This window comes from Dama dama, chromosome 5 (assembly GCF_033118175.1).
Source record: "Dama dama isolate Ldn47 chromosome 5, ASM3311817v1, whole genome shotgun sequence".
Taxonomy (NCBI): domain Eukaryota; kingdom Metazoa; phylum Chordata; class Mammalia; order Artiodactyla; family Cervidae; genus Dama; species Dama dama.
The window spans coordinates 91,293,229-91,307,934 of record NC_083685.1 but is presented as its reverse complement, the minus strand read 5'-3'; the positions used below and the strand labels follow the sequence as shown (position 1 = coordinate 91,307,934).

The 14,706-nt window shown below is 40.6% G+C and overlaps 1 protein-coding gene across 1 annotated transcript in view; it reads right to left on the bottom strand.

Annotated features, from left to right (window-relative positions):
• Window positions 1-8,227, bottom strand: part of EFCAB5 (EF-hand calcium binding domain 5) — a 91,856-nt gene extending 83,629 nt beyond the window's left edge. The window contains exons 1-4 of the mRNA XM_061142987.1: window positions 8,145-8,227; window positions 3,737-3,827; window positions 3,307-3,369; window positions 299-380 (exon numbers count right to left, since the gene is read on the bottom strand). Coding sequence (XP_060998970.1) covers window positions 299-380; window positions 3,307-3,369; window positions 3,737-3,778 — 187 coding nt within the window. The 5' untranslated portion in view covers window positions 3,779-3,827; window positions 8,145-8,227. The remainder of the gene's footprint in view (window positions 1-298; window positions 381-3,306; window positions 3,370-3,736; window positions 3,828-8,144) is intronic.
• Between the last annotated feature and the right edge of the window lie 6,479 nt (window positions 8,228-14,706).

Sequence of the window (14,706 nt, the reverse complement as noted above, 5' to 3'; positions counted from 1 at the left end):
ATGCTGGGAAAGATTGAAGACAGGATGAGATGGTGGGACGGCATCACTGACTCAATGGACATGAGTTTGAGCCAGCTCTGGTAGATGGTAAAGGACAGGGAAGCCTGATGTGCTGCAGTCCATGGGGTTGCAAAGAGTCAGACACAACTGAGAAAGTGAACAATAACTAAAGTATGTGTGTGTGTATTCATTCCTGGTATTATATTTTTGAAAGGCAAAGTCTTGAAGAATCCATCCCCAATGAAAACTTTGTAATAGTTTTACATTCTGGTGTATAAGAGAAAAGCTAGTTCTTTACCTTGGGATTTTTTGTTTGCTGCTGCTCCTGTCACATTGCTACAGGTGCCTACTGCCGAACTGTCTGACATACTCTGTGAATACTGAAAGGAGAAAAGAAATACCAGTTAAAAAATAAATTCCTTTTCATCAAAGTTGCATCAGCTCTCCCAAAGAAAGAATGCAGATAAATTCCTTGTAAAAGTTGCCAAACATTCCTCCTTGATTTTCCTAGGATTTAATGCTGTGTATTAGAAGCAAAGCAATAATCACAGTCTATTTACTACATTCATTGGTTCACCATGTCATCATATCTTCCTACGGCTAACAAAGAAATAGGCTAAGAATATTATTCCAGATGTACATTAATTCTTGAATTATACAATACTTTCTAAAAACATAATTTGAGACCACAACGGAGTGAAATTGAATCTCTAAACCTTTGAAAATGCTGCTGTTTTCTTTGACTATTAGAATCACTTTCCAAGTTTGTGGTGGAGAGAAAAACATTTTCATCTTCATTAAGAAAAGTAAACTTTAGCTTTATGAATAAATGGTGGTAAAATAGCTTTTTGTACTCATCCTAATACACTTTTTTAAAAGTTAATTTAGAATATTTATTTATGCTGGTCTTGGTCAAAGCACGTGGAATCATTACTGGGTCATGTGCGATCTCTCTTTATGGGCACATGGACTCTGCATTTGTGGCACATGGGCTCAATAGTTGCAGCGTGTGGGTGCTCTAGTTATGGCGCGTGGGCTTGATTGCTCCAAGGCATGTAGGATCTTAGATTTCCAAACAGGGATCAAACCCATGTCCCCTGCATTGCAAGGCAGATTCTTAACCACTGGACCACCAGGGAACTCCCTGATATACTTTTAAAAGGGTGGTAATATAATATTTTAAGACTCACATTAGTCAACTTAATGGTGAATCCATATAACTATTTTCACTTGCCTCCCCTTTTCTCTAAAATATTTTTCCTCAGAGAAGCCTTCTATTATTAAACACAAAGTTACTTAAATGATTAACTTGGAAATTACGTTTTCAGAATGATAGTGAAGTTCTCCGAATAACTGGTGATTGTCATATGCAGGATAACAGTGCTGATTTTAGAAAGCCAACTTTATCAATAAAGTCATAATCAGTTCAGTTAGGTCACTCAGTCATGTCCGACTCTTTGCAACCCCATGGACTGCAGCACGCCAGGCCTCCCTGTCCACCACCAACTCCCAGAGTTTACCCAAACTCATCTCCATTGAGTCAGTGATGGCATCCAACCATCTCATCCTCTGTTGTCCCCTTCTCCTCCCACCTTCAATCTTTCCCAGCATCAGGGTCTTTTCAAATGAGTCAGCTCTTCACATCAGGTGGCCAAAGTACTGGAGTTTCAGCTTCAGCATCAATCCTTCCAATGAACAGTCAGGACTGATCTCTTTCAGGATGGACTGGTTGGATCTTCTGGTAGTCCAAGGGACTCTCAAGAGTCTTCTCCAACACCACAGTTCAAAAGCATCACTTCTTCGCTGCTTAGCTTTCTTTATAGTCCAACTCTCACATCCACACATGACCACTGGAAAAACCATAGCCTTGACTAGATGGACCTTTGTTGGCAAAGTAATGTCTCTGATTTTTAGTATGTGGTCTAGGTTGGTCATAGCTTTTCTTCCAAGGAGCAAGTGCCTTTTAATTTCATGGCTGCAGTCACCATCTGCAGTGATTTTGGGGCCCAGAAAAATAAAGTCAGCCACTGTTTCCACTGTTTCCCCATCTATTTCCCATGAAGTGATGGGACCAGATGCCATGATCTTAGTGTTCTGAATGTTGAGCTTTAAGCCAACTTTTCCACTCTCCTCTTTCACTTTCATCAAGAAGCTCTTTAGTTCTTCTTCACTTTCTGCCATAAGGGTGGTGTCATCTGCATATCTGAGGTTATTGATATTTCTCCCGGCAATCTTGATTCCAGCTTCTGCTTCCTCCAGCCCAGCATTTCTCATGATGTACTCTGCATATAAGCTAAATAAGCACAGTGACAATATACAGCCTTGATGTACTCCTTTTCCTATTTGGAACCAGTCTGTTGTTCCATGTCCAGTTCTAATGGTTGCTTCTTGACTTGCATACAGGTTTCTCAAGAGGCAGGTCAGGTGGTCTGGTACTCCCATCTCTTTCAGAATTTTCCACAGTTTGTTGTGATCCACATGGTCAAAGGCTTTGGCATAGTCAATAAAGCAGAAATAGATGTTTTTCTGGAAATCTCTTGTTTTATCAATGATCCAGCGGATATTGGCAATTTGATCTCTGGTTCCTCTGCCTTTTCTAAAACCAGTTTGAACATCAGGAAGTTCACAGTTCACGTATTGTTGAAGCCTGGCTTAGAGAATTTTGAACATTACTTTGCTAGCGTGTGAGATGAGTGCAATTGTGCGGTAGTTTGAGCATTCTTTGGCGTAGCCTTTCTTTGGGATTGGAATGAAAACTGATCTTTTTCAGTCCTGTGGCCACTGCTGAGTTCTCCAAATTTGCTGGCATATTGAGTGCAGCACTTTCACAGCATCATCTTTCAGGATTTGAAATAGCTCAACTGGAATTCCATCATCTCCATTAGCTTTGTTTGTAGTGATGCTTCCTAAGGCCCACTTGACTTCCTAAGGCCCACAGACTTCCAGGATGCCTGGCTCTAGGTGAGTGAACACACCATTGTGATTATCTGGATTGTGAAGATCTTTTTTGTACAGTTCTTCCGTGTATTCTTGCCACCTCTTCTTAATATCTTCAGGTTCTCTTAGGTCCATACCATTTCTATAAAGTCATAATAGCTCTTCACAAATAATTTACCTCTCTGTAGAAGTGTCCTGAAACTGACTCAGATGAGTCAGCTTAATGATCAACATGGGTTTGTTTTTTCCCATTTGCCATTTTATCTTTTTGAATACCCACACCTTTTTTTTTTTTTTTTTTTGCCTAGGAAAATTAATTTCTCCAGTTACTCTCCAGCATTAACATCCGATTATTCATGAAAACTCTACCTGAATAGGCTCTTCTGCCTCACTTCCTTCCTGGTTCCTTTCTTTGTCTTCTTTTCCATTTTCCTGAAATGGACATAGTTTTAGTAAATGGTATCCAATAGGGGCTGGAAATAAAACTAATGTTTTATACTCTAGCAGAGCAAAATTTTTATGTAAAAAATTCACGAGTAAACATCATACCAAATAAAATCACATAGAGTAGCTGTATTAAAAAATTCAAACAGTAACAGACTTGTTATATACCAAGAATGCCAAGCAACTGGAAGCAGGCCACTGTGATGTAACTATTAGTTGACCCCATTTTTGTCAAAACTTAATGCAGAGAAATAATTCAATGATAGTATACGACATTGCATCTCAATTTCCCCAAGAATGTTGAATCTCAAATCCTCTCATGGTTAAATGGTTAGAAACTATGCAGACCAGATACCTGAGCACGTTTAGGTTCCTCTTGAGGTGCTGACTCACTCATCTCGACCACAAAAAGGTATCACCAAATGGTAAGGAAAAGTATTACCAGACTAGTATTAATAACAAAAAGAGGGAAAGAAAACATTAACAAACAACCAAAAATGCTCTGAAAGACCAAAACCTGCACCCACCCCCACCTCATCCCACCATTCTATTGAATGGTAATAAGTTCTCAACCGGTAAACTTCTCAAACTGTGTTACTGTTATTACTGTTGTTACTGACCAAAGCTAGATTAGTACTAGGCCAGTGTTAAGGGAAACAGGAGAATACCACAGTAGTCATCACCACTAGCGTTTAAAAAAAAAAACAAAACAGCAACAGTAATGCAATTGAATTTTTAGAACATTATCATCATCCTCATTAATTCTTGAAATTACAAAGTGAAATGAAGTGAAACTCTTTTGGCTACCTAATTTGTGTGAAAAAGACAGACATTAGAATAATAACCTTGCTAAAAAGTATTTTTGGAGGGGGGAGTTCTGAGAGGAATATGATTTATCTGGTTTATTTATTCATACTAAGCAATAAAAGTGGATAATTACCACCTCCCCTTCTTCATTGCAAATGACTACAGATTCAGTCACAGATGATCAAAATCAGTGTTGTGCCAAAAATCATTTAAGAGTTTGTGTCACTAGGTGCTACATAAAAAGTAAATTTCATACACATGACTTCTTCCTCTAGGAAAGTTACAATCCACAGACTTTTTAATGTGAAATGGCTTATTTGTAATGTGCTAGGGGCTACTCAGATGGTAAAGTGTCTGTCTACAATGAAGGAGATCCAGGTTCGATCCTTGGGTCGGGAAGATCCCCTGGAGAAGGAAATGGCAACCCATTCCAGTACTATTGCCTAGAAAATCCCATGGACAGAGGAACCTGATAGACTACAGTCCACGTGGTTGAAAGGAGTTGGACATGACTGAGCGACTTCACTTTCACTTTCAGGGGCTACTCAGGTGGTGCTAGTGGTAAAGAACTCATCTGCCAATGCAGGAGACATAAGAGATGCAGGTTCGATCCCTGGGTTGGAAAGATCCTCCGGAGGAGGGCATGGCAACCCACTCCAGTATTCTTGCCTGGAGGATCCCATCGACAGAAGAGCCTGGAGGGCTACAATCCACAGGGTCGCAAACAGTCAGACACAACTGAAGTGACTTAGCACACATGTATAATGTGCTGGAGTATTCACTTTCTTTTTAGCAACATATGTTCTGCTCGAATAAACCCAATGTACTGCCTTTGGAGACAACAGTGTTGAACACTTAAAAATAGCTGCCTCAAAGTCTTTTTGAAGCAATTCATAAATAATAAATAAGATAAAATTGATTTCTTCGCTAGGTCCCAATAGTGCATTCTCCCAGGCTGCTTTGTTTACGGTGTCCATCTCCTGCTAGAAAACTTCTTCCCGTTCCTTTTCAAATTGGTTTTGTTTAGATACACCCAGATAAATTCAACTCAATAAACTTTTACTGGGGACCTTCTATATGCAGGCAGACATTGGGCTTAAAAAGATGGATAAGGGACTTCCCTGGTGGTCCAGTGGCTAAGACTCTGGTGCTCCCAATGCAGGGGGCCTGGATCAATCCCCGATCAGGGGACTAGATTCCAGACACCACAACTAAAGATTCCACGGGTCACAACTAAGACCAGGCCTAGCCAAATAAATACATACATATTTTTTTAAAAAGATGGATAAGATCTGCTTTTGAAGAGTTCCTAGTTTAGTGAGAGAAAACAGGATAAACAGATGCAATACCATCTGTTAGGACAAAAGTAGAGACATATACAAAATGTTAAGGAACACAGAGGCAATTAATTTACTCAGGGAGGTCAGAGAAGCTTTCACAGAAAAATAGATTTCCAAGCTGGATTTTAAGTGACTAATAAGATTTTTTTGTGTATGTAAAGGAGGGGGGAAAGAGTATCTGAGGCAGAAGGAACATTACACGCTAGGGAATGAAAGTTTGAAAAGTATTTGAAGCTTTCATTGCAGAGCATAGTTATAAAACAGAAAGTGGCAGAAGATGAGGCCAAAAACGTAATTTTTCAACTGTAAAGAGTTATTCACAATAAATCAAGGAATTTGGATTTTATTTTGTGCTTTTTAAGGATAGGACAAGATGCAATGAAATTGATGTTTTAAAAAAGTTGACCCTGCCAGCAAAGACTGCCAGTGTGAAACACTGGGGGAAGAGAGAATGATGATAACTTTTTCACCTTAAAAAAATATATATGTGTGTGTGTCTGTGTGTGTGTATACACACACATATATGTATAAATACATACATTTTATATATAAATATTATATTTATATATTAAATATATAATATATACAAATGTATAATATTTAATATATATTAGCATTAAATATTAAATATATAAATATTTTATATATTATTAATATATGTTATAATTGATATAATATATTTATACAATTAATATAATTATATAATTAATATATATAATATATATTTAAGCTGCCCTAGGTCTTAGTTGTGGCACCTGGGACCTTCCATCTTTGACGCTGCATGTGAACTCTTAGTTGTGGCATGTGGGATCTAGTTCCCTGACTAGGGATCAAACTGGGGCCGCCTGCTTTAGGAGTGCAGAGTCTGAGCCATTCACCAGGGAAGTCCCAAGATGGCATTTAATTAGATGTCAATTAATAAGATGAGTAAGTCCTCATCTATCAATAAAATGGATTAAATTCTCCATCAAAATGCATAGAGTGGCTGGAGGGATTAAAAAAATCCAAGACCCACACATATGCTGCCTACAAGAGACTCACATCAGCTTCAAGGATGTGCATGCATTCTCAGTCATGTCTGACTCTTCGCAACCCCATGGACTGCAGCCCACCAGTCTCCTCTGTTCGTGGGATTTCCTAGGCAAGAATACTTTAGGGGGTGGCCATTTCCTACTCCAGGGGATATTCCAAACCCAGGGACCAAACCTGCAGGGATCAAACCCGCCTCTCTTGCGTCTCCTGCATCACCAGGCAGATTCTCTACCACTGAACCACCTGGGAAACCCAGCTTTAAGAACAGACACAGGCTCAAAGTGAAGGGATGGGAAAAGATATTCCACCCAACTGAAAACCAAAACAGAGCAGAGATGGCTATATTTATATCAGAAAAAATAGACATTAAGCTAAAAATTGTAATGAGATAAAAAGGTCAGCATATAATGATAAAGGGGTCAATTAACCAATAATTATGGATTGCAGAATTAAAATATTAATTGAATTCAAACCCCAGTCAGCTATTTAGGTGAAAATTGGGACACTGATTGGGAAGGAGTACACTGATGTCTGGTGTGGGGTCATTTAGTTGGACAAGGGAAACTGATAATTTCAAACTTATGAGTCACTTTGAGCCTTTTTTTTGTCAGTGAAAGAAGTTTGTCTTCCTGTATTTTATAACCCCAATGCTGGGAAAGATTGAAGGCAGAAGGAGAAGGGGGCAGCAGAGGATGAGATGGTTAGCATCACCGACTCAATGGATGTGAATTTGAGCAAATTCCAGGAGACAGTGGAGGACAGAGGAGCCTGGTGTGTTGTAGTCTGAAGGGTCGCAAACAGTTGGACACAACTTAGTGATTGAAGGAACATTTGTAAAAACTATCCTTCTCTTAATTGAAAATTTTATAATAATCTCATCCGGGGCAACTGTCTTGCAAGGGGATGCCCATTTTCCTCAAAACTCACCACAACCAGCTCCTCTAGTAGACTGGTAACTCAGCGTTTTATTTTCTCATTAAACTTTGTTTCAGTGAGTCTCAAAATTCTGTGACAGATTTTTGGTCTTTTCCATTAAAAAGCACTGATTTTAAAACCTAACTTAAAACTGCCACATATAAAGCAACTGGTTGAGACATTCTCCTCTCCTTCTGAAGGTTTTATGATGCATTGTTATCATTAACCAGTTTTTTACTATTAAATGGACAATTGAGACAAAGAGTTCTGAGACTGTTCTTCCACCATTGATTAAGATGGGGGTGGGAGGTATTGGGGGTAATATTCTGAACTTTCTGGGCAGACTCAGTAACCTTGCCAACTCCAGCTGCCTTCTTGTCTGCTACTTTGGTGACAGCCACAGCAACTGTCTGTCTCATGTCACGAATAGCAACATGACCCAGAAGAGGATAGTCAGAGAAGCTCTCAATACACATGGGTTTTGCCAGGAACTATATCAGTGACGGCAGCATCACCAGATTTCCAGAATTTGGGGCCACTTTCCAGATTTTTCTCAGAATGATGATCAATTACCTCCTTAACCTCAGCAAACCTGCAAGAATGTGAACTGACAGTCCAGCACAGGGGCATATCCAGCATTGATTTGACCTGCTGGTCTGAGATAATCACCTGAGCTGTGAAGTCAGCTGCTTCCATCCATAGGTCATTTTTGCTGTCACCAGCCATATCACCACAGCAAACATCTTTGACAGGCAAGTTCTTGATAAGGAAACCCATATTGACCCCAAGGAAGGCTTTACTCAAAACCCCATGCTGCATTTCAACAGATTTCACTTCAGTCGTAACGCTGGAGCAAAGGTGACCACCATACCAGTCTTGAGAACACCAGTCTACACTCGACCCACAGAGGCAGTACCAACATCATCAATTTTGTAGATATCTTTCCTGGAGGCTCAAAATTCTCCAAGCCAGATTTCAACAGTACATGAACCATGAACTTCCAGATGTTCAAGCTGGATTTAGAAAAGGCAGAGGAACCAGAGATCAAATTGCCAACATTTGCTGGATCATCAAAAAAGCAAGAGAGTTCCAGAAAAACATCTATTTCTGCTTTATTGACTATGCCAAAGCCTTTGACTGTGTGGATCACAATAAACTGTGGGAAATTCTGAAAGAGATGGGAATACCAGACCACCTGACCTGCCTCTTGAGAAACCCATATGCAGGTCAGGAAGCAACAGTTAGAACTGGACATGGAACAACAGACTGGTTCCAAGGAAAAGGAGTACGTCAAGGCTGTATATTGTCACTGTGCTTATTTAACTTATATGCAGAGTACATCATGAGAAATGCTGGGCTGGAGGAAGCACAAGCTGGAATCAAGATTGCCGGGAGAAATATCAATAACCTCAGATATGCAGATGACACCACCCTTATGGCAGAAAGTGAAGAAGAACTAAAGAGCCTCTTGATGAAAGTGAAAGAGGAGAGTGAAAAAGTTGGCTTAAAGCTCAACATTCAGAACACTAAGATCATGGCATCTGGTCCCATCACTTCATGGCAAATAGATGGGGAAACAGTGGAAACAGAGAGAGACTTTATCTTTTTGGGCTCCAAAAATCACTGCAGATGGTGATTGCAGCCATGAAATCAAAAGACACTTGCTCCTTGGAAGAAAAGCTATGACCAACCTAGACAGCATACTGAAAAGCAGAGACATTGCTTTGTCAACAACAGTCCATATAGTCAAAGCTATGGTTTTTCCAGTAGTCATGTATGGATGTGAGAGTTGGACTATAAAGAAAGCTGAGCACTAAAGAATTGATGCTTTTGAACTGTGGTGTTGGAGAAAACTCTTGAGAGTCCTTTGGACTGCCAAGAGATCCAACCAGTCCATCCTAAAGGAGATCAGCCCTGAATGTTCATTGGAAGGACTGATGCTAAAGCTGAAACTCCAATACTTTGGCCACCTGATTCGAAGAGCTGACTCATTTGAAAAGACCCTGATGCTGGGAAAGATTGAAGGTGGGAGGAGAAGGGGACAATAGAGGATGAGATGGTTGGATAGCATCACTGACTCAATGGACAGGAATTTGAGTAAACTCTGGAAGTTGGTGATGGACAGGGAGGCTTCGGGTGCTGCAGTCCATGGGGTAGCAAAGAATTGGACACGACTGAGCAACTGAACTGAAATGAACTGAACTGAACTTCCTGGAGGGACGGATGCAAGGGCTTGTCAGGTGGCCAGGATGTAATTCAGAACTTCAAGCAGCATGGTTCCACTGGCATTGCCATCTTTATGGGTGACTTTCCATCCCTTGAACCAAGGCAGGTTAGAGCTTCACTGCAGCATGTTGTCACCATTCCACCCAGAAATGGGCACCCATGCTACTATGTCAGGGTTGGATTCAACTTTCTTAATGTAGGTGTTGATTTCCTTAGTCCCTTCATAGATTTTCTGGCTGTAGAGTGGCTCAGTGGAATCCATTCTGTTAATGCTAACAGTTAGTTGTTAGTTAGCTTACTCTTTGATCACCCCTTCTTGGAGACACCTGTTTCAAATTCACCAACACCAGTGGCAACAATCAGAACATCATAACCAGCCTGATATATGCCTGTAATCATGTTTTTGGTAAAGCCTCTGTGTCCTGGGGCATCAATTATGGTCACATAGTACTTGCTGGTCTTGGATTTCTTTACAGGGAGACATCAATGGTGACACCACATTCATGCTCAGCTTTCAGTTTGCCCAAGAGCCAGGCGTACTTGAAGGATGCCTCCTTCTCAAAGGAGGTTTTTAGCTGCCTCCTTCTCAAAGGAGGTTCTTTGTGGTTTTCAGTGGTTCTTTGTTCAATCCCACTACATTTGTAGATCGATGGCCAGTAGTGGTAGACTTGCCACATCCACATGCCCAAACAACACAATGATATTGATATGAGTAGATTTAGCAGTGGTTTTCATGACACCTGTGTTCTGGTGGCAGCCCTGTTGAGAAAAAAGCTAAAATATGATTTTAAAATGCTCCAGCAGGGCAAATACAAAGTCTGACCAGGTGGAAACAGCTTTTATTTTTAACCTCCCTAGCAGAAATTAATTTTTTTTGCTTTTGAGAAGACACTGAACATGACTTAATTTTCTACAATATTTTTTCACATGTTTTATCTCATTTAATTCTTACACAACCCTATGGAGTTTATTTTTTAATTTTTTTTTTCAAACTTTAAACTTTTAATTTTGTATTGGGTATAGCCAATTAACAATGTTGTGATAGTGTCAGGTGAACAAGGAAGAGATTCAGCCATAGATATACATGTATCCATCCTCCCCCAAATTCCCCTCCCATCCTGGCTGGCACATAACATTGAGCAGAATTTCATATACTATGCAATTGGTTATCTGTTTTAAAGATAGTAGTATGTATACGACCATCCCAAACTCCCTAACTATCCTTCCCGCCCTGGCAACCATAAGCTCGAGAAACAGCTTTCATGGTAAAACATTTTAATTATTATTTATGGTAGAAGCCCAGGGAGTTTATGTGAGTATATTATAAGGGAGTTAAAGGAAGGAGCACGAAATATAATACTGGGTTGACTGGAATTTATTGATATGGGTACCTGTATCAGAAATTAAGGATTTAATGCATTAGCACCTACAGCTGGAAGTGACATTCAGTATTTATTTGGTAAGTTCACTGAAACTTGGACTCCGTAGTGGCCTATGTTTAATAAAGCTAAGGTACAGGAACTTCTCTGGATAATTAATGTAAGAGGAATCAAAAGGCTTAGGGATACGGGGTAGATATGTCACCTATTGACTTGCATATCTACTCCCCACAAGTATATCCTCTGAAAGGACTTGGGGGAGGGTTCCTTTACTAAAGCATTGCAAAATACATTAGTGCGTGGGAATATTTGTATCCTTGAAAAGCTCTATGTTGGCTTTCTTCTGTAGGCAAAGCATGATGGGATGATCCATTTGAGTAGCCGAGGCCAAAAGGCAGTGTTTATCCACCAAAGACAAAGTGGGCGCGTAAAGAAAAGTAGAGATACAGTGGTAATCAGATTTCTTTTGGCATTCAGCTAAATGATTATGGGTGGTCCTAGGATTAGAATAGATGGCTAGTCAGCTCAGATGGTAAAGAATCTCCTGCAACACAGGAGACCCAGGTTTGAGTCTTGGGTCAGGAAGATCCCCTGGAGAAGGGAATGGCTGCCCACTCCAGTATGCTGGCCTGGGAAATTCTGTGGACAGAAGAGCCTGGTGGGGTACAGTTCCATGGGGTCACAGAGTCAGACATGACTGAGCAACTGACAGTTTCTTTCACTTTCTAACAAAGTACTGATCATTCACACATAATATTTATTTATTTTAATATTTCGGTATTTATTTGTCTGTGCCGGGTCTTAGTTGCCCGCACATGGGATCATCAATCTTCGTTGAAGCATGTGGGATTCTTTATTTTTTTTTTTTTAAGTTGCAGTATGTGAGATATTTTGATAAAGAATCTGCCTGCAATACAGGAGACCCAGAGATGGACAGTAGGTCGGGATGATCCTGGGTCAGGATGACCTGCTGGAGAAGGGAATGGCAATCTACTTGTTTTCTTGCCTAGAAAATCCCATGGACAGAGGAGCCTAGCAGGCTACAGTCCATGGGATCGCAGTCAGACATGACTGAGCAACTAATACTACTACTACTATGTGGGGTCTTTATTTGCAGCATGAGAACTCTTTGTTGCAGCATGTGGGGTTCTTTCTAGTTTCCTGTCCAGGGATTGAATCCTGACCCCCTTCACTGGGAGAGAGGAGTCTAACCACTGGACCACAAGGTAAGTCTCTACATATAATATCTTAAAATCTATATATATTGTGGCCCAAAATACAACTTTAGTCCCCACAGTAAAGAGTTCTGACCTCTCTCTCCCAGTTTCCAGACCGGAGCCCCTTAATTTAAAGGGAAGGCTGGATCCCCTTAAGGAACGATTCTGTAGCACTGGCATAGTGTATACTGAAAATCTTCCCCCGAATCTTTTCCACAGACAACTGTGGCCACTTCTTAAAATGACTGTGTAATGGGGGAAAAATCAATATTCAGGTTTTGCAAGGATTTCTAAACATTGGCATTAATTGGTGCTAATTTTGGGGGACCCAAATGCATTCCACCAGTTTAAGTGGGGCTTATACCAGGCATGGAGTCTTAACTCAAGTTTGAATCGCAGTGGGCACAGTGGGTCTATAGAACCATTCTGTGATATTTCATTAGCTCTTGAATATACAATTAGGATACCTGGCAACTGGCAGAATTTCCATTTTGGCCCTTTGATCTGGAATAAGGAAAGTATGAAAAGCCAAGTTGAAGCCCTTGGAAACCTCCGTCCCCCTTATATACACACACCAGAGAGTAAACAAAAATCATTGCTTTTTGGGGATAAAGGGGAACTACAGAGATTAGTGATACCAATAAAGACTTAAAGAAGCAGGAGTGATGAAATCTATCTCATGCCAATTTAAAAAAGTTATTTAGGTACTTGGCTGTACTGGGTCTTAGTTGTGCTATCTTCCCTACAGGTTCTTCAGCTGCTGCACATGAATTCTTAGTTGCAGCATGTGGGCTCTAGTTCCCTGACTAGGGATCAGAACCCAGACCCCATGCACTGGGAGTGTGGAGTCTTAGCCACTGAACCACCAGCGAAGTTCTTATCTTACATCAGTTTAACTTACCTGTTTGGTCTGTGAAGAAGGCAACTGGATCTTGGAGGATGACTATGAGTGATTATAAATTTAATCTGGTGATGCCCCCAATTGCAGTTGCTCTTCCACATATAATAACTTTACTGGAGCAAATCAACACACAACTCCTGTCACTTGGTATGCTGCTAGTGATCCAGCAAATGCTTTTTTCTCCATACAAACTGGCAAGAAACACCATAAGCAATTTGCTTTTACTTGGCAAGACCAACAATATAACTTCACAGTCTTGCCCCAGGGCTACGTCAATTTTCCTGCTCTCTGCCATAATACAGTCCACAGAGAAGTTGAGCATCTTGACCTTCCAATCAGCATTAAGTTGATCCAATGCATTGATAACATTATGCTGATTGGGTCTGGGGAGCAAAAGGAGCAAGGTCATTAGCTGTCTTCATGAGATATATGCAAAACCAGAAGATGGAAGATAGATTCCACTTCTGGTATCAATTTCCACATCAGCCAATTGCCCGTTATTAAAATTATTTCCTCAGCTCCTTTTGTAATTTTCTTTCATGCTGGAGCTGGAGTGTGAAAACCACATTTCTTTGCCTTGCCAGCTGGCTCTGTTAAGCTCTGCTAATTGGGGGCATTGGAGGGAGACCCCAAGGCTGAGGAAGGACAAGAGGCTTGTTCCTTCCTGTCTATCTCATGACTGCTTCCTGTAGTGTGTTGGTTCCAGTACACTTCACTCCAGCAATGCTTCTTTATTCTGGCAGTAGGAGATTCTTTCTGTAGCAATAGCTGAAACCAGTTTGCCATTTTTCCACAGTTTTGTAATTTTCATTGACACCAGCCAGGGTTCTGCTGTAGAGGTCTGGGGCCCAGACTTCTGGGTCCCCTCAAGCACCCCCATCTAAGCTCAGAGACACCAACACCAGTCAGGAAGTGCCTTCTCAGAGATCTGAGGGATCACTCCTCCAAGTTTGTGATTTTTTTTTTTCCTCTTTAATTCCTTTGTTTAGGTTGTTTTTCAGCCCTAAAGGTAGTAACAGTCACTACCTCTGTCATACCTTACATTTCTCTTTTTAGTTTTTCAGTCACCCACTTAACTTCATACCTAGTTAACAATTCTTGTTAAATCACCTGTTTAATTAACTGGTGTGGTTTCTATCTCCTATCTGGACTCTATCAAATAAAGTTAGTATAAAATTATTAAAATTTAAGAAAAATTACAACCAGGTAGAGGCAATATGGGCTTCCCTGGTGGCTCAGATGGTAAAGAATCTGCCTACAATACGGGAAATCAGGGTTCGATCCTAGGGTTGGGAAGATCCCCTGGAGGAGGACATGGTAATCCACTCCAGTATTCTTGCCTGGAGAATCCCCAAGGATGGAGAAGCCTGGTAGGCTACAGTCCATGGGGTCTCAAAGAGTCGGACACAACTGAGCGACTAAATACAGCACAGAGGCAATATATGACTCAATCATACTCCACTCACTCTTAGCTATTATATACTCTATGTGTATATGTTTCTATCTGT